General features: G+C 45.7%; 1 protein-coding gene across 1 annotated transcript; it reads right to left on the reverse strand.

The window, feature by feature from the left end:
- Nucleotides 1–518: 518 nt before the first annotated feature.
- Nucleotides 519–20,442, reverse strand: LOC115795801 (uncharacterized). Its single transcript, XM_030751893.1, has 3 exons — nt 20,342–20,442; nt 14,005–14,117; nt 519–4,629 (listed from the first exon to the last, which is right to left on the reverse strand). Exons 2-3 carry the CDS (start codon nt 14,102–14,104, stop codon nt 926–928), a joined length of 3,804 nt encoding a protein of 1,267 aa, XP_030607753.1. The 5' UTR covers nt 14,105–14,117; nt 20,342–20,442; the 3' UTR covers nt 519–925.
- Nucleotides 20,443–20,910: the final 468 nt, after the last annotated feature.

Raw genomic sequence — 20,910 nt, forward strand, 5'->3', positions numbered from 1 at the left:
TTTTGTAGATTAGCTGCACTTCTTGGGATCATTTTCTGTTTCATTATCCAGTTTGGGCCAGATTTTAGCTGTCGGACAGACACTTTGGTGTACAGAGGAGTTCGTGTTCCACTCAATGACTGCAAGACATCAAAATCATCACCCCTTGACAACTGTGCTGATAACTGGTCTGAGGTGTTTGTGCTGTGTTTGGTTTACTGTAGAAATGGTGCTGTGCATTATGGACAAATATTTCAAATTTAGTCTTGCCTGTCTAAAGGACATTTTTCCAGAAGTCTTTGTTCAGATGCAGCTTTTCAAAGCCATCATGGTCTAATTGAGGTCTAAATACAAAAATGTATGTGTGCTTCAATGTGGAGAAAGCATTTTATCCTTAGCATCTACTTTAGGACTCATAGCATCCACATTCATTGGTTCAGATAAAGCAGACATAAAAACAGAACACATTTACAACAGCCTGAGACAGAATGAAGTGGCACATATCCCGATAATATTTTATTATTACATCTCAGTCATAACATTTGAGCTCACACATTAATAATAAAATTAAATGTGTTTAATTATGATATTTTAAAGATTCACTGTTAAGTACTAAAAGTTTTATTAATGAAAAGAACAGAAAATATTATTTAGGTTATTTAGGTCTAGACCCACTGCCCCAGCTGACAGAGACCATTAAAAATTTTAGATCTGACATTAAGGTCAGTTTGGCTTTGAAGCTGTTGGATGATTACATTGAAAGTCTGTTAAGACCAAGAAAACAGAATTTTAATCACTGTTAATCTAAAGATTAAGTGTTGACATCCTGCTCACTTTAGCTTTAGTTGGACAAAACATTTCATTACATAATTTTTATAACATTTTCATCCTGAAATCATTTCTCAATGCTGCTGAGATATCTGTAGACCAACAGGACTTGTAATAATTAGCCTGAATATCCAAAGAAATTTAGAGCTTTCTTTACAAAGCCCTTCTTTTCTTTTGTCTCCTTTCGCTCCTCAGATAATTCCTCCTCTGTTTTTCTAAGTTTGTCTTGTCGGGCTAGCTTGGAGATGAGTTTTGCCTTCTCTTTCATTTCTTCCAAAGATTTGATTCGAGCCACGTAACCCTGTTTAGCCTCTGATCTTTCTCCTTCAATCATCATGTCGATGTACTCTGGGGTGGTCAGAGGGTTGGGCCTCAGGCTGATCTCTTGCAGACGAGTTATGCACTGAGCTGTCTGATCCATGAGGGTCACCATCGTGTCCTGAAGGTGAGCGATCTCTTCCTCCTGCCTATCAATCAGGTCCTGAACAGTCATCTTTTCTTCATTAGCTTTTTCATACTTGTGTTTCAGCTCTTGCACCGTCTGCTTCTCTTTTACTTGAACATACTCCCAACTGTATGTCTGGTTGAAGTGCACACTCCAAATGCATTTTCCAGGGCAGACAACGCACATCCCATTCATATCCATTGATGCACAATCACGTTTCTCACTATCTTGTTCTATAGCACATGGGTAGTGGCATGTTACTGAGCATATCTGGCAGTTGGTGATGAATGCTCCTTTCTCTGTGAGCTGTTTTTGGATTGGCTTAATAACATCCACCTCAATCTCAAAGTTTTCATTTGAAGTTATGACTGCTTCGCACTCTTTGATCTTTTCCTTTGTCCTCTTAATCTGTTCAAGTTTTGCTAATCCAGTTCTAACTTGTGGCTGCAACCCTTCGATGGCTGTTTCAAGCTGCTTTCGCTCCTTTAGCACTTCTTTGGTCATTAGCAAGCTTTTGGTTTCCATTTTTCCCAAAGCAGTGAAGAACTTCTCCATACTCTTGGCCCCCATCTTCCAAAACATTTCATCAAAGCTGGAATCGTCCTCATCTAAATCCTCACCATCATCTTTGTTGCATCTGTTGTCTGCAAACAATGCTGAGTTGTTGAACTTGAAGTGAACTGGAAGGCCTAAATCATTTTTGGGACATGGGACCCCAGAGACGTTTATTGCTTCAAGAACTGGTGATTCCTGACCATCAGCAAAAGTCACGAGCATTTCAATGTTATCTGCCACATCTTTGCCAAAAATGGAGAGCACCGAGTCAAACACATATTTCTGTGTTGCTGTTAGTCTTGCAAGAGAGGCCTGAGTAACAAAACACACTGCATCGATCTCACTGACTGCATTAGGAGAGGAGAAAAGCCTGCGGATTTGCTCGGTGATCTCCTTGTCTCTTGCTACTCCTCTCGTATCCCCAAACCCTGGAGTGTCCACAATGGTGATGGAGAAGGGGATTTTAAAGCCCTCCTGGTGGTTGACTTCATACACAGTGACCTCAGATGTCTGACTGTGAGCTTGTGAACTTGACTGATCCTCATCAACTAACTTAAATCTGAAACTGTCGTTCCACTCAACACCAACAATGTAGTTGATCATTCCATTGATAAGAGTGGACTTTCCTGATCCGGTTGCTCCAAGAAGCATTATTGTACGATTCTGCCTCATGCTTTCTTTGCCAAACATGTACCTTCGACAGCCATCGATGTCCATATCTTCTTCTTCCAAAGGCAGCTTGTAAACTGAGGGCAGTTTTGAGTTTGTCTTCTTGCTCATATGTTTCAAGTATTCAGCAAGACGTTCAAACTCACGCTTTGTTGTGCAGACGTTAACAGTGATGCTTTCCTTGCTTCTTCCATCTACACCACAGTCACATGTGACCTTGACTGCATATTGTGTCTCTGACTGAAGCCCTGAAATGACGGCCTTCTCTCCTCCTGAAATTGTTTGGTTCCATTTAATGTCATTTATTTTTGAACTTCCATCTTTTTTTGCGTACTCCACGATGTAGCTCAATATCTGGACATCCTGCCCAAGCTCAGCAGGCTTCTCCCAGCTCACTGATATCTCACTCGAGATTGGTTCAGCCTGAGGTTTTCCAGGAGGGCTGCACGGTAAAGTTTTAATGGCATCACTGATTACATTAGCTGGTCCAACACCTGCTGAGGTCACTGCTCTGCATCTGAACACATACTCTGTGTTTGGTTTCAGATCGGTCACTGTGACTTCTTCAGAGTTTGGTTTTGTCTGTTGCTGCCATCCATCCTCTCCACTGACACAGTACTCAAGAGAGTAGGAGGTGATGTTCTCTGCTCCAAATGTGGGTGGAGAAATCTTCAGTGTCACACTGTTATGGTTTATGTCAGCTGCTGTCACAGTTTCAGGCTTTGAAGGAGGTTCAAAGTTCTCACTGACAGCAAATCCGTCTTTATAAAGGTAGATGCTAGAACCTTCCTGTGTCTCATTAGTTAATCCGACTGTCAGGAACTTAATGTTCTTGTTCTCCTTGTTGGCCTCTGAAAAATCATTGAAGAGTTTGGCTTTCTTCCTCATATCATCTGCTACTTCCTTTGAAAGATACCATTGTTCCTTCTCTACATCATAAGTATGATGATCTTGAAGGTCTGTTTTTTCTTTTAAGTAGTTTGATAAAGCTGAGAGGTACAGTTCATCCTTTCCCAATGAGGTGAAAACAAAACACAGGGCGTGCTCTGCACTGAGAAGTTCTTCGTGTAGAACATTTTGAGATGGAACGATCTTGGTGTTCTTCATCATGTTGGTGAAAGATATTAGGATGGAGATTTCTCTCTCTCTACAGTCCATCCACTCAGTCAAGTTTTTGCTGCTGAAAGGTGAAGAATGTCTCTTCTTCAGAATCTCAGCGAGTTGAGCCTCCTCTTCTCCTCCTCCTCGGATTGATGGAAGTTTCTTTGCTAGAGTTCGCTGAAATTCCAGCTTGAACTCAGAACACATTTCTTTAAAACTTTTCAGTTTTTTGCTGATCTGTGGGAACTGCTGTGCAGTGGAAGTTCTCAGTGCATCGTTCCATCTCATTTCCAGCTCACTGAATTCTTCCAGGACACTCTGTGATTCTTGAACTAATCTTATACTGATCTGTCGGACGAGTTTAGCAGCAGAAGAATCTAAACTGGTCAGCGGTAACAGCCAGACCTTCACTGGTACGGCTTTTTCTCTATTGGCTCCCAGTAATGTTGGAAGGCTTTGATAGACTGCTACAGCTTCCTGAAAGGTTGTTGGAGGTTTCTGAATGTTAAAGTCTCCATAAAACTTGCAGGAGAATTTCTCAACATTTGCTTTATCCTTATCTTCCATTTTCACAGAACCTTCACCCTCTATGGAAAGCAAGGGGATTTTCTTGATCATCACCTTCAGGCTGCCCTGGATTTCTTGACATTTTTCTTCTTTAGAAACCTCACGGTCAAATACAAAGAAAGCTTGTGCCCCATAAAGGATACCTGTGACTACATGTGTTGCTATTCCTTGCTCAAAAACATAGGGATGCTTCACATTACCTCTTCCGAGGTGATTCATTGACAGTTCCTGGAACTTTGTGGTAGTTTTGTATTTCAGTGTCACTCTGGCCTGATATTTGGATGTCTTCTGATCATTCAGGTATTTGGCTGATCCTCCAACCTCAACCAGTCCACCCAAGAAACTTGCCTTCAGGGATGCTTCAACATTTAGTGCTGAAGATTTATCCTCAATTGATTCAGATGCAACAATCTCAAATTCAGTGTTGGGTTGTTCTTGTTCTCTTCTATCTTTTTCCAGGTTATCACAGTCCCACAGTGTCAGTCCTGCCAAAAATAGAAAATAACTTGCCTTTTAGTTTGGACAATAAAATAATAACAATAACAATAAAAACAATAATTATAATAACACAAGTCTCAATTCCTAAGAAAAAAGAAAAATGCCAATTCTTTAAGTGAGGGACTCAGGTACAGCGTGGTAGAAGTCAGCCGTGTCTCTGGACGGTCATGTCATTTAGAACCGTTTCGGGAACAGTGGCCCCATAGGTCGTCTCCTGCTATGCCCCTCAGACCAACTGCCCTGATGATGAAAAGGACAAATTTTGGCAGAAGCTTTATGCCTTACTACGAAACAAGGACCCCGAAGTGCAGTTGGTGAAAAAAAAATATCCGACCTGGTCACCTACAGCAGTAGGGGAAGGGCAACCCTGATCAACTACCTCCTGGTCAGGTGGCTGGACCTGAAACTGGTGCTGGAAGTGAAGGTTATCCCGTTTGAAGTTATTGGGCCCCAACACCGTCCCCTCGTCGTAGACATCTGCCTTGATCTTGGGCAGTAAAAGAAGCTGTGCATCACCGGAATGGCGAGGATCAAGTGGTGGCAGCTGCCAGAATGCAAGCGGAACTTGCCAGCGCCATTGGCGACCTCAAGATAAACAGCAGCCAGCCAGTAGACTCCATATGGGATGACATGGCTGGAGAGATCAGGGAGGTGACCACCGTAGTCTTTGGACAAACCAAAGGGTGGCGGCAATAGCCAGGGTGTCCCACCATCAGTATCTCTATGATGAGCTGGACACCAGAGAGGGGGCAAATAAGATCTACCAACTGGCCAGTGGCGGATGCTGGTCTTTCAATGAGGGGAAGCTCAATTTCGGCCTACATCATAAAATGTGTCAGTTTATTTATACAGCAGCACCCGCTGGACAGAAACTGCAATAGAAGTCAGAAAGAGTGATAGAAGTAAGTCTCCAAACACAAGCAGCTACAAAAAACCCACCAGAAATAGAAGCTCGATTTGTCGCTAGTTGTTTTTAACAAAGAAAATGCCTCTAAGAGGATTGGGAAAGTCTCCCGTTCAACTCAGAACAGAATGAAAATTTAAAAATGCTCCCACGGATGTTTACACCAAAAGATCACTGATTCGCTCATTTCGCTGTCAATCAAAAAGGGATTCAGCCTCAGACAGATCATCCAATCATCATGCAGAAGCTGAGCGTCTGGGCCGGCCGAGGCCAGCCCACTGCCCCATAGACCCCCAGAGACGCTGAGCGTCCGCTGGGCGGGACAAAGCCCAGCATTTATCCAATGACTCCTCTCGTTTCGCTGCAGTGTTAGCTTCGCTATTGAACTCTGTAGACGCTCAGCGTCCACACTGTTTAAAGCGCTGTGAAGCTGCAGGAATGAGTGAGAGGAAAGCCGTGTCATTACCAGTGATAAGGAGCTGATTCTGAACAAAAGTTGAGCGCGTTGTAGTGCATATTTAGTCAGTGATATGTACACACAACAGTATATGTTTGACCACTTATTTTTTGACATTTTAGGTGAAGCTGATCTTCCCTTGCACTCTTAGAGCAATCGCCTCTGCAACTGGCCAACTCCTGCAACCGAGCAATGCAGGACTTTGGACAGGTGAAGCAAATCAAGGATGAACCAAGCCGACCAAGATCCTGCAGTGGTGGTCCACCTACTTCTCAAAGATCTCGAATGAAGAATTTCCCCACCCTTCGATAGTGCATGCCAACCCAGTCCCCAGACCAGTACCCTTGATTACGCTCGTCAAAGTAATGTGTGCTATCCAAAAAATGAAGAATGGGAAGGCCCCCAGGCCTGATGACATCCCCAATGGAAGCCTGGAAGCTGATGGGATATTAAGGAGCTGTTTTTCTTGCCAGCCTGTTCAACTGGATCACACTGGATGGGGTAGCCTCCAAGGCCTGGCACACCAGCATTACGATATCCTAGAGTGTTCCAACTACCACCCCATCCTCAGCCATGCCATGAAGATTTTTAAGAGAATTTTGACTATGCAGCATCATGGAGATTATGCCCAACTAGTGCAGGTTTGTCAAAGAATGCGGGACCACCAACGCTACACATGCAGCCAGACTGCTTGTGGAATGACACCAGGAGAAGAACAAGCCTGTTCAAATGGCTTTCTTGGACCTGGAGAAGGAATTTGACCGCGTGCCCTATGATCTCATATGGCACGCCTTACTACTCTGCCATGGCGTCCACAGTGTCGTCCAGTGTACCCCATACCCCATTGTGGTGGGCGTGCACCAGGGATCGGCCCTCTCACCGTTGCTCTTCATCTTGTGCATGGACACTGTGATGGCTGACCTCTAAAAACCCCACACGTGGTCTCTATTGTATGCCAATGATGTGGACCTGGCTGATGTGGACCGAAGACAGGTGGAGTCTCAAATCCAGCAGTGGGATATGAAGATCAGCCAAAATGGAATGTGTTTGAGTACATGAAGTCTGGAGAACAAGGCAAGATCCACAAGACTGTTGTACACCCTGTCGCCCTGTACAGCTGTGAATGCTGACCCACAACCGGGAAACACGAGCAGGTGCTGCATGTTATGGAGATGCAGATGCGACGATGAAGCCTTGGTCTGACCCTGCATGACCATGTCATGAACGCAGATATTTGAAGACGCATGGGGGTGGCCCCGATCGCAAACAAGATGCAAGAAGCCCACCTCAGATGGTACGGACATGTTGTCCGCATTAATGAGCACTCGGTGAGGCCAGGACTGCTCTGTGTCTGAGAGTGCGGGGAAAGAGGCCTGGAGGAAGGCCAAAGAAATGGTGGCTTGACTGGATCAGAAGATATGAAGCACGTGGACATGGCGCCAGAGGATGCCTTTGATCGGGCCAACTGGAGCCAGCTGGGCAGATGCGCGGATCCTGCACCTGTGCTGGATTAATGTGAAGAAGAAGAAAAAGAAGAAGAAGAAGAAGCAGAAGAAGTGGGTGAACCAACTGCTTTCAAAAAGTTTGCTTTTGATTGTAATAATTATGTTGATTTTTTAAAAAATTCTTACCTTTAGCATATGGCCTCATATAACATGTATTAAAAACACTGAGACCTCCCACACCCCAGCACAGGGCAGGGAGGGGTGAGCCCGGGGCCATGGTGACAGCATCCCAGAGAACTGCAGCACCTGAGACTGGTGCCACCGCCCCCATCATAGAGGGTAGCCCACTCTCACTAGACGCCCATTCACTCAACAATAGACACAAACAAGCGACAGGACATGCTGGCCTGAGTTGGAAATACGGTGCCCCGTCCACACCAACCACCCCACCCGCCTTCTGAGCCAGTGGACTGCTGGCTCTCTTCTTCCAGGTTGGGTGGTTTTTTTTTTTTTTTTCCTTCCACCTTCCTGGTCTTACCCCCCCCCCCCCCCCCCACACACACACACACGTAGGGTTGAGAGGCTGCGTGCAGAGTCACGCGGCCACTTGCATCTCCTTTTTAATTGCACTATAGACATTATAATTCACAACACATGCACACATACTACACGATACATATAGGACCTTTGGGGCAGGCATGTTACACAGAGGTTGATGAGGGGCGGCCGCTGAGGTGGCCCCATTCAGATCCTCATTTCTGTCTGTCCCCAAATTTTATTTGCATTTTAGACATGGAGGGTTTTTGGGGGGGCAGTGTGGGCGAGCACTGACGTCCAGCAGTTGGTGCTTGTGGCACAACTGCCCCCTCAATTTTAACTGCACCCTATACACCTCATTCATTCACAACATAAACACATACACTTATAAGTTGGGCGGGGGGAGGGGGGGTGGGCCATCTCACACCCCGATTTCTTATGCCTCGCCCGGGGTCGGGGTCGGGTGGTTCCTTGGGGACCGGGCTGGCGGCATCTTGGGGTCACTGTTGGCCCTGGGGTGGTTTCCGCTCCCATCTTCAGAGAGTGGGTAGCTATGGATGAATGTGTGTCTTTGTATTTGTCACAGTCTTCGTGAGTATGGGTGGGCGAGTGAATATGGTGTATCTATGTTTATATGTGTGTGGGAGAGTGTGTTTGTGCATAAATGTGTACATGGGTGTGCTTGCCGGTGTGCGTGTGGTTGTATGTTTGGCTGGACCTGGGTCTGGGCCGGTGGCTTGCCTCCTGACCGCTCCTTGCTGGTTGCCTCTCCCCCCCTGTCCCCCTGGGGTGTGGGTACCTCCTGGTTCCTGGGTGGGGCCGGATGTTCTGATGTGGGTGGTGACCTGCTCCCCTGGGGGCTGCGGCGCGGGGCTGCGTTGGCTTCTTCGGCGTGGGGGGGGGGGGCCCTGTGGGGGCGCGGGCGGCCCGCGGGTGCCGGGGGCCCTGGGGCCCTGCTGCCGGCCGTGCGGGGGGCTGGCCGCTGGGGGGGGGCTGGCTTCTCGTTGCCTCGAATGCTCTGGTGCCCTTGCTCCTTGGCTGCTGGGACTCCATCTGAGACCTCCGTCCTCTGTCTGCTGGGAGGGGTGTACGGTTGTCTTTGGAATGAGTGGCCGCGGGTCTTCGTAGGTCTTGATGGGCTGCTGGTGGCCTGGGCTTCCTGGGATTCTCTTTGCCTGCCTCTGGGTTCTGATGGGCGGGGCTGCGGCTTTCTGCCTTCATTGGTAAGTACATTTCATGACACAAACACATACACCCACATAATAACACAAAATGGTTGGTTTGTATAACTATTCTTCTTTTATTTTTATTTATTTATTTATTTTTTTTCCCCACACAATCTTTAATTTTGCAGATATTGTCAATATCTTAAGTTTAGCAAGTGGCTAACTATTTGGTTTACTTACTTGCACTCTTTCCTGTTTCTTTTTTCTATTTTCTCTCCTTTTTTTTCCCCTTTCTTCTTCTTCCTCTTTCCCTTTCTCTTTTCTTTCTTTTCTCTTTTCTATTTCTTAAGCCTGTCATTTCTGGCACAATTTGATAAATAGCATGTTAAAAATAATTCAAATAAAATAAAGGGTTACACAGTAACAAGAGGAGCCTATAGAGAACCTATAGAGCTCATCTTGAAATAGCAAATATGTTTGGCACAACAATGCATTCAGATCACAGTTCTGTTTGCAAGATCTGCCAGACATGACAGGCAAAAAAAAAAAAAAAAAAACACTGAGACCAATAAAAATTATTTAAAATTTAAAATAAAAATAATAACAGAAAGCTGTAATATCTGCTCTGCATGTTAGTGCTGTCAGAACAGAATATTACCATGTTAGCTTTTTAGTTCCAAAAATACATGATTGTATTTGAAAAAACTTAAGGATTTCTTATTAGGATTTAAAAGGGTTTGCCTTCAGTTGACACCACCATTCGGGTTCAGATCAGGTGTGCCATTCCTCCCAATCATGCCCCTCCAGGTCTCATTGTCATTGCCCACATGAGCATTGAAGTCTCTCAGTAAGACAATGGAGTCACTGAATGGAACGCCTTTGAGCACCTCGCCCAGTGACTCCAAAAAGGGTGGGTACTGTAGACTGTCATTCGGCACATAAGCACAAACAACAGTCAGGACCTGTTCCCCGGCCAGAAGGGGCAGGGAAACAACCCTCTCGTCCATCGGTGAAAACTCCGACATACAGGCAGGAAGCTGGGGGATACAAGAATACCCACCCCAGCTTGCCGCCTCTCACCGAGGGCAACTCCAGACTGGAACAGTGTCCAGCCCCTGTCCAGGAGACTGGTTTGAGAGCCCAGGCCATACATTGAGCTGAGCCCAACTGTATCTAGCTTGTATCTTTCAACCTCATGCACTAGCTCAGGCTTCTTCCCCACCAGCGAGGTGACATTCCATGTCCCAATAGCCAGTCTCGATAGCCGGGGATCCGTCCGTCAGGGCCTCCGCCCTTGGCCACTGCCCGATACACCACAGTTTGTCCATAACAAACCCCATGTTCGAACATAAGGATGTCCATAAGTGCACATGGCACCAGGACACCCCAGATTGCAGTTTGATGATTGATTTTGTAATCGCATCACCAGATCTGTGACCGTATGTTCTGGAAACTTGGGTGAAGAGAGGAGCTGACAGGTATCGGCAGGCCAAGCGGAATGCAGCTCAGGCAGTGGCCGAAGCAAAAACTCGGGTGTGGGAGGAGTTCGGTGAGGCTATCGAAAAAGACTTTCAGACGGCATCGAAGCGATTCTGGCAAACCGTCATGCGACTCAGGAGGGGAAAGCGGTGCTCCACTCACAGGGTTTGTAGTGCAGGTGAGGTGCTGCTGACTTCAACTGAGGCTATAGTCGGACAGTGGAAGGAATACGTTGAGGACCTTCTGAATCCCACTGACACGCCTTCTGTAGTGGAAGCAGAGTCTGGGGACGAGGGGATAACTTGCCCATCACCGGAGGTGAGGTCACTGAGGTGGTTAACCTATTAACTGGTAGGTGAGGTTGTAGTTGTAGGTTGTACTGGTTGTAGTGATTTCTGAATGTGAAGCCTCATAGCGTCACAATAACGCTGCAGTCTACCCTTACGATGCTTTTATATGACAGACTAGTCCCTCTGAATTGGATTGACACCTCATTTGGCCAATCATGTTATGAAATGGGTTTTCCAGAGCCAATAATAAGCAGACAGCGTCATGTGACGTCTCTGGACATGCCCCAAATGTTCTCCAGTCGTTCTTATTGGTCGACTCTGACCCAAAATCCAAAACCACAGATGTATAGCCAGTAAAATTCCCGACACATGGGTATATGGCACTATGGGGTGGGTTTTCACATGAAACCATAAACTCCCTGCGTATTCAATGCGTCCTCTGTGCATGAAACTAAGCAGGAAGTAAGAGTGTGTGCGCCGTCGTGCATGAACAGTATTTACAATACTTTTTCTCGCCAACGCATTGTCAGAATGCATCAAAAACAGACTATATTTATTCAACAAAGTGACTAAATGACTCACGAGAGTGGATTATCATTTATTAGAGGATTTTGTTGCTGATTCGACCGGTTTTATCACTGCAAAATCCCACGAACGAACAGCTGTTACTTTGGCGGCGATTCATGGTACATGCAACTTTTTATTCTCAGCTCGTCCTTGTATTATATGCCATTTAGATGTAAATATGTATGTAATGGTGAGCTTGACATTCATCATTACACAGAAAATATCACCGTACGCTGTTGTTACGCCACTTATATTGTGTGTGTGTGCTTTACATATGGAAATTTACAAGAGCAGTGTTGGAGGCAGGGAAAGTTGTTACAGGTCTCGATAAGGCTTTCACAGGGGTCTTTATTACGGCAGGATGAGGAGGACAATGGCTCAGAGCTTTTTTTGACCAGTAAGTGTCTAAAGTTTTACAGAAAGCTTTATGCTTTGTGTACGTTTTGTTTGTGGGGGTAGAGGTAATTGTTTGGGAGGGGGTTGTAAGTTCTGTATCAGAGAAGGACTATTGGGAAGATTGTGGGGTTTTTTTTATTTTATGTGAATATGTAGTGTTTACATTTACTGTAACTTTTCATCAATATACAATTTATTTATTTTGTGTGTATGAAGGAATCACTGAAAATAGACTGGGTTTTTTTGTCGATGAAGGCCTAATATTTTCCTTCTTTTACAAATCAGAGCAACCTCTGATTTATATGTCTATAATTATAATTAATTTGTACTATCAGTAAATTTGTGTATAGCAGAGGGTTCCTCAGGGTAGTATCTTTGATTAGAGCCCTCATTGATGACTGTATGTTGAAGCATTGAGGAGTTACAGCCATTTGAAGTCTGCATATCAAAGGCTGCTCACATGTGGTACTTGGGAGTCTCCAAATGGCACGTGAGACCACGCCTGAGATCAACACACAAAAACCTTTACAAAACAGTAAGTTTTTGTGATATTTTGATAAAATTTGAAATGCCGGTCAACAAGACTTAATTCTACATCTTCGTTATATTTTCCAATCCATACCTTCTACACTCAGTGTGTAGTTAAATGAAAACAAACAGGAAAAATCTACGCAAGGAAAAACTTGTCTAATTTTTCTGTGTTCAAAACTTAATAGCTATATTCTCATTACAGTTACAGCATTTTTGACTGCAACATGAAAAATATAGCTTGTTTTCTTCACAAAGAGACCAAGCTTTTGCATGTACTCCAAAGAGTTCAGGAACAGATGCTGATTTAATTTGGGTATGCTTTTTCAGACTTTTTTGGTGATTTTTAGGGTTAAACAAATCCTTGGTGGCAGCTCCCCTGGGGTGGATGAGATTCACCATGAGTTCCTAAAGGCTATGGATGTTGTAGGGCTGTCTTGATAGGCATGCCTCTGCAACATCGCGTGGAGATCTGGGGCTGTGTGATTGGATTGGCAGACCGGGGTGGTGGTCCCAATTTTTAGGAAGGGAGACTGGAAGGTGTGCTCCAACTTTCGGGGGATCACACTCCTTAGTCTCCCTGGTAAGGTCTATGCCAGGCTGCAGGAAAGGAAGGTCCACCCGTTACTTGAACCTCAGATCCAGGACGAACAATGCGGTTTTGGTCCTGGTCGTGGAACGCTGGACCAGGTCTTGGTCCTCTCAATCTGGCCTCATTGATAGGTAAAGCTGAGTATTATCTGGATAACAATGAAAATTGATGCAATGCTTTTTAATAATACTGCCTAAGGGAAGCATGTATAATGTAAATAGAATTGGTCCTAGCACAGAACCCTGTGGAACTCCATAATTAACCTTAGTGTGTGAAGAAGACTCCCCATTTACATGAACAAATTGGAGTCTATTAGATAAATATGATTCAAACCACTGCAGTGCAGTACCTTAAATAACTATAGTATGCTCTAATCTCTGTAATAAAATGTTATGGTCAACAGTATCAAAGCTGCACTGAGGTCCAACAGGACAAGAACAGAGATGAGTCCACTGTCAGAGGCTGTAAGAAGATCATTTGTAACCTTCACTAATGCTGTTTCTGTACTGTGATGAATTCTGAAACCTGACTGAAACTCTTCAAATAAACCGTTCCTCTGCAGATGATCAGTTACCTGTTTTACAACTACTCTTTCAAGGATCTTTGAGCGAAAAGGAAGGTTGGAGATTGGCCTATAATTAGCTAAGGCAGCTGGGTCAGTGATGGCTTTTTAAGTAGAGGTTTAATTACAGCCACCTTGAAGGCCTGAGGTACACAGCCAACTAATAAAGACTGATTGATCATTTTTAAGATTGAAGCATCAATAATTGGAAAGACTTCTTTGAACAGTCTAGTAGGAATGGGATCTAATAAACATGTTGCTGGTTTGGAGGAAGTAACTATTGAAGTTAACTCTGAAAGATCAACTGGAGCAAAAGAGTCTAAACAAATACCAGCAGTGCTGAAAGCAGCCGAACATGAAGATAAATCTTTGAGATGGTTATGAATAATATTTTCTCTAATCCATCCATCCATCCATACATACATATATAAATCCTTACCAGGTACGAGTAAATCCTGGCGGCAGTCATACAGCATTCCAAGGCTGAAGGGCCGACCGAGTACTGCGACCTCCATTGTTCTGGTGGCTTGAGCATCCATCCCTGTTTCTAGTCTAGATAACACAGACAGTGTGATTTATTTCACTAAGAGTTCAGTTCTTATTCTCCTGCTTCTCAAAATGCTAAGTGCAGCACATATACGACTCCGCCCTGTTAAAAAGCCCATTAAAATATGAAAGAAGAGAAATATTTATAGTCCCTTTCTGTCAGTCAAAACTAATTCTATGAGATAGCATGCAAAATACCAGGGCCATCTAAATGCAACTAAGCTAGGGATCCTCAAATCCAGGCCTCGAGGTCTGGTGTCCTGCAGGTTTTAGATGTGTCCGTGATCCAACACACCTGAAACAAATGGCTAAATTACCTCCTCAGTATGCAGTCAAGAGTCCTGCTAATGACTTCTATATTTGACTCAGGTGTCAGGGGAGATCATGAGCAAAGCTCTCAGTCTTTAAAGTGTCCACAGTCCACAGCTCGGGCAGTGGCCGAGGCAAAAACTCGGGTGTGGGAGGAGTTCGGTGAGGCTATCGAAAAAGACTTTTGGACGGCATCGAAGCAATTCTGGCAAACTGTCAGGCGACTCAGGAGGGGAAAGCAGTGCTCCACTCACATGGTTTCTAGTGCGGGTGGGGTGCTGCTGACTTCAACTAAGGCTATAGTCGGACGGTGGAAGGAATACTTTGAGGACCTCCTGAATCCCACTGACACGCCTTCTGTAGTGGAAGCAGAGTCTGGGGACGAGGGAGATGACTTGACCATCACTGGGGGTGAGGTCACTGAGGCAGTTAAACAAATCCTTGGTGGCAAGGCCCCTGGGGTGGATCAGATTCGCCCTGAGTTCCTGAAGGCTCTGGATGTTGTAGGGCTGTCTTGGTTGACACGCCTCTGCAACATCGCGTGGAGATCTGGGGCAGTGCCAATGGACAGGGAGACCGGAGGGTGTGCTCCAACTTTCGGGGGATCACACTCCTCAGCCTCCCCGGTAAGGTCTATGCCAGGGTGCTGGAAAGGAGGGTCCGTCCGTTAGTCGAACCTCGGATTCAGGAGGAAAAATGCGGTTTTCGACCTGGTCGCGGAACGCTGGACCAGCTCTTTATCCTCTCAAGGATATTCGAGTGTGCGTGGGAGTTTGCCCAACCAGTCTACATGTGCTTTGTGGACTTGGAGAAGGCATTCGATCATGTCCCTCTGGGTGTCCTTTGGGAGGTCCTGCGGAAGTATGGGGTGTCAGGACCGTTGTTGCGGGCCATTCAGTCTTTGTACAACCGCAGTGAGAGCTTGGTCCGTATAGCCGGTAATAAGTCGGATTCGTTTCCTGTGGGTGTTGGACTCCGTCAGGGCTGCCCTTTGTCACCGATTCTGTTCATAATTTTTATGGACAGAATTTCTAGGCGTAGCCAGGTGGCGGAAGGCTTCTTCCTCGGTGGCCTCAGAGTCTCATCTCTGCTCTTTGCAGATGATGCGGTCCTGTTGGCTTCATCAGGGGGGGGCCTCCAGCTCGCAGCGGAACGGTTCGCAGCCGAGTGTGAAGCGGCCGGCATGAGAATCAGCACCTCTAAGTCTGCGGCCATGGTCCTCAGCCGGAAAAAGGTGGAGTGCTCTCTCTGGCTCAGGAACGAGTTCTTACCCCAAGTGGAGGAGTTCAAGTATCTCGGGGTCTTGTTCACGAGTGATGGAAGAAGGGAGCGGGAGATCGACAGACGGATCGGGGCTGCCTCTGCAGTGATGCGGATGCTGCACCAGTCTGTCGTGGTGAAGAGAGAGCTTAGTGTAAAAGCGAAGCTCTCGATTTACTGGTCGATCTACGTTCCTACCCTCACCTATGGTCACGAGCTTTGGGTAGTGACCAAAAGAATAAGATCGCGAATACAAGCGGCAGAAATGAGTTTCCTTCGAAGGGTGGCTGGCCTCTCCCTTAGAGATAAGGTGAGGAGTGCGGCCATCCGGAAGGGGCTCAGAGTAGAGCCGCTGCTCCTCCACATCGAAAGGAGCCAGTTGAGGTGGCTTGGGCATCTGATTAGGATGCCTCCTGGCCGCCTCTTAGGTGAGGTGTTCCGGGCATGTCCCACAGGGAAGAGGCCCCGTGGTAGACCCAGGACACGCTGGAGGGATTATATCTCTCGGCTGTCCTGGGAACGCCTTGGGGTCCCTCCGGATGAGCTGGAGGAGGTGGCTGGGGAGAGGGAAGCCTGGGCTTCTTTGCTTAGGCTCCTGCCCCCGCGACCCGGCCCCGGATAAGAGGAAGAGAATGGATGGATGGATGGATGTTTTAATTAGTTAGGTAGTTGATGCGATTAATGGTTTGGTGATCTGTCGATGGTGCCAGCAGTCGGGACATTTTGCCAGGGAGTGTGATGAGCAGGCCTCACGCCACATCAGAGTTAACACCTTAGCATATCGCTGTGTGGTAAGGTCATGCCTGGCTGCGGGATTTTGGTAGTGAAGGACCCTCCTGGTGCGGCATCTATCCCTGGTAGTTCCCTGAATATAATTTGCCATTGCTATAAAAAACTATTTGGAAAGTATGAGCATTCCCTCTTTATCCCACTTGTTGTAGCTCAGGCTCCAGGCCCCCTTTTGGAGGCCCTGCAGCAGTGTCATCACTCTGCAGCACAAGCTCCAAAGGATCCTGTTGGGACCATTAAGGTGTTTGGTACAGGTTGCCAAGGGCACTTTGTACCTCCCAGTAACGAGTGTGGGGACAGCTGGGGCCCTTATCCATCCACGGACCAGTCTTGGGACATTAAGCAATGTAGTGGTCATTAGTCTACCTGCAGGGGTTAGAGAGGTGAGTGCCCCCCTTGCTACAGTTTCCACCCAAGTTGCCTCCATCCCCGTCCAGGGTAAAATTGATGCAGTCGACTTGTCTGTATTAGCTGAGTCAGAGAAACAGGAGGTAAGGGTCTGTTTGCAGAAATATACTAAATTATATAAATATATTAAAGTGGAAAAAACACTAAAGGCTGATCCAACTTTGATGTAATGTCCTTAAAACAAGTCAAAATGAGGCTCAGTATTGTGTGTGGCCTCCACGTGCCTGTATGATCTCCCTACAATGCCTGGAATGCTCCTGATGAGGTGGCAGATGGTCTCCCAAGGGATCTCCTCCCAGACCTGAACTAAAGCATCCGCCAACTCCTGGACAGTCTGTGATGGAATGTGACGTTGGTGGATGGAGCGAGACATGATGTCCTAGATGTGCTCAATCGGATTCAGGTCTGGGGACTGGGCGGACCAGTCCATAGCTTCAATGCCTTCATTTGCAGGAACTGCTGACACACTCCAGCCACGTGAGGTCTAGCATTGTCCTGCATTAGGAGGAACCCAGGGCCAACCGCACCAGCATATGGTCTCACAAGGGGTCTGAGGATCTCATCTCGGTACATAATGGCAGTCATGCTACCTCTGGTGAGCACATGGAGGGCTGTGCGGCCCTCCAAAGAAATGCCACCCCACATCATTACTGACCCACTGCCAAACCGGTCATGCTGAAGGATGGTGCAGGCAGCAGATCGCTCTCCACGGCATCTCCAGACTCTGTCACGTCTGTCACAGTGTGAACCTGCTTTCATCTGTGAAGAGCACAGGGCGCCAGTGGCGAATTTGCCAATCCTGGTGTTCTCTGGCAAATGCCAAGCGTCCTGCACGGTGTTGGGCTGTGAGCACAACCCCCATCTGTGGACATCGGGCCCTCATACCATCCTCATGGAGTCGGTTTCTAATCGTTTGTGCAGACACATGCACATTTGTGGCCTGCTGGAGGTCATTTTGCAGGGCTCTGGCAGTGCTCCTCCTGTTCCTCCTTGCACAAAGGCGGAGGTAGCGGTCCTGCTGCTGAGTTGTTGCCCTCCTACGGCCTCCTCCACGTCTCCTGGTGTACTGGCCTGTCTCCTGGTAGCACCTCCAGCCTCTGGACACTACGCTGACAGACACAGCAAACCTTCTTGCCACAGCTCGCATTGATGTGCCATCCTGGATGAGCTGCACTACCTGAGCCACTTGTGTGGGTTGTAGAGTCTGTCTCATGCTACCACGAGTGTGAAAGCACCACCAACATTCAAAAGTGACCAAAACATCAGCCAGAAAGCCTAGGTACTGAGAAGTGGTCTGTGGTCCCCACCTGCAGAACCACTCCTTTATTGAGTGTGTCTTGCTAATTGCCAATAATTTCCACCTGTCGTCTATTCCATTTGCAGAACAGCATGTAAAATTGATTTTCAGTCAGTGTTGCTTCCTAAGTGGACAGTTTGATTTCACAGAAATAACTTGGAGTTATATTGTGTTGTTTAAGTGTTCCCTTTATTTTTTTGAGCAGTGTAGTTCTGTCTTTTCTGGCCATGATGGAGACTTGGGTTGTACTAATCTCATCTCACATGACATACCACTGCTTGATGATGTTCCCGTCTGGCAATGATATAGGCCCATCCCCCATCGGACTATGAGGCTGTGAGGGCCCATATCAATCCGCCCTTGGAGGCTCAGTAAGGGAGAGTAGCAGCCCTTATTCCTCCCCAATTGTGCTGGTTTGAAAAGAAGATGGCAGCCTGTGCCTGTGTGTGGACTATCGCATGCTAAACAGCAAGACAAGGAAGGATGCATTTCCTTTGCTTCGTGTTGAGGTGAACCTGGATGCACTTGCAGGGGCTCGCTGGTTTTTGACCTTAGCTCTAGCAAGTGGACATAACCAGGTTCCTGTCTCAGAGCAGGACCAGCCAAGGATGGCTTTTTGCACACCCTTTGTTCGAGTCGAACCCCATGCCGTTTGGTTTGTGTAACGCAGTTCCAGTCACTGCTTTTATATCTAGATGATATCATCATCTACTCATCCTCTATGTCTCAACATCTGCAGCGATTACAGGTTGTCCTTGTTTGGTTACAGGAAGAGGGGCTCAAGGATAAAGTGCCTTCTTCCAGCGAGAAGCCAAGAATTTGGGCCATGTCATCTCTAGCGAAGGTGTCTCTACAGACCCCACCAAGGTTGACATCTGAGTGGCTCCGTCCTTTCAACATATCGGCCTTGCATTAATTCTTCGGGTTTGCCAGTTATTATCCCACTTTGCAGAGGGATTTGCCATGCTGGCTGCCCCCCTGCATAAATTGATAGCTGTCTTGGATGGCACAAGAGATCCAGTGATCAGGGTCGGGGTGGGGGCTGTCATCTGATCATGGGGTTTTCCCTGTAATCATTTTAGGGTCTTTACCTTACAATACAAAGCACATTGAGGTGACTGTTATTGCCATTTGATGCTATGTAAATAGAATGAATTGAACTGAATTGCACAAGGATAAAGATTTTAGTCAACAATGTTGCTTATGTCACTAAAATCTATATCCTTATTGTATTTTTCATTCTCCTGCTAAACCTTCAGTCATTAAAGTATTCCTGGATGTATCTTTTTTGTAACAATTACATTAAATATAAACAATAATAATAATAATATTGTTAATATAAAGATATTAATTCTATTTTCTGATACATTTGATTAAAGGTGATAAAACAAGAAGTTACTGTACTTACATTAAGTGTAATGGGTGGGTCAAAAAGGAATTTGAATAGAAATTACAATTCTTGTAATTAAATAAAAAAATATTAAAAACTGATTTTCAGATATATATATATATATATATATATATGCTGGCAGAGTGAAGGTGACGGAGCTTTACTGCACAGGACACAGAACAGCAGCCAGTTGGTGCACGTCACAAACACACAGAATTATGATGTATTTTAATCTCCCAGATAAACATTTTCATTCACTTTGTAGTTGATAAATTAATAATTAGCCTGAATGAGGAGGTAAAGTATCCTGTAAATACTTCACCATAACCAGCTTCTGTGTAACAGAAATCAGATTTAAAACCTGACGTTAGTAAATTAAACTCTGCACATGTAAGAACTAAAATGTCAAATATATGAATATGTTAACTTGAACTTTAGCTTTAAAAATAACTCATATAAACTTCATATTCTCATGCACATTTCTAATTTTTTCTGTTTAGTAATGACCCTCACCAAAACCAATCAAAACTTTCAGATTAGTTTGATGAGCTCATCAGTCAGTGGGCAGAGGCCTCGAGCTGCTGGCCTGAAGCACAATGAACAATAAAAAAACAGAGATTTAACCTTCAGTTTGCACTCAGCGTGCACCACTGCCTGGTGGATTACGTCCAGGACCTTTCTCGAGTAATGTCCATGATTACAGAGCTCTGACTGCACAGAAACTATACACAGCAGTGCATGCAGAAGAATGTTAAAAAAGAACATTGGTGTACTTACAGCAGAAATACCTGTGAATACGTGTGAACGGGGGAGGCTGTTGTTCCAGACACTTTATGTCCTCAGTGAGCGAGAGAGACCCTCCCCCAGATCTTTATTCAGGAGGCAGGACAGAGAGATCACATGACCTGCAGACTGTACAGGGAGAAAGTACAGCTTCTATCTATGATATAATAAATTTTAATTTTGTGAGCATCTGCAACATGCTCAAACAAAACTAAAACGTGAGCTTGTAACTTTGGTTTGGTGTGAGGACTGCAAATAACCAAGATAACTAAGAAACAAAGGTTTATGTTATTGAGCTTTGCAACAGGCCCAATGTGACAACAGAGGAAACAAATTATTTTTATGATTGCTATGAACACAATGGAGGAAGATGCAGCAGATTTCATTCACCTTAGATGCAGTGCTGCACCTGAACAATGCTCTGCAGAATTAAAGGCCACATGTAAATAGGGACTGTGGATCGAAGCATCATACTCCCCCAACTTATCCTACTAAAACATCTCTGAGGTGCTTCTGACGTTTGTAACATTTGGCATTTTTTTGTCTCATTATTGATCTGTTTC

This window comes from Archocentrus centrarchus, chromosome 17 (assembly GCF_007364275.1).
Source record: "Archocentrus centrarchus isolate MPI-CPG fArcCen1 chromosome 17, fArcCen1, whole genome shotgun sequence".
NCBI classification, from domain to species: domain Eukaryota; kingdom Metazoa; phylum Chordata; class Actinopteri; order Cichliformes; family Cichlidae; genus Archocentrus; species Archocentrus centrarchus.

Bases quoted from the DNA above. Each gene is read 5' to 3' on its own strand.
- LOC115795801 (XM_030751893.1), bottom strand. From the start codon at position 14,104: ATGGATGCTCAAGCCACCAGAACAATGGAGGTCGCAGTACTCGGTCGG. The intron at 4,630-14,004 runs GTAAGGATTTAT...TATTTTTGGCAG, and splicing joins CCAGGATTTACTCGTACCTG to GACTGACACTGTGGGACTGT.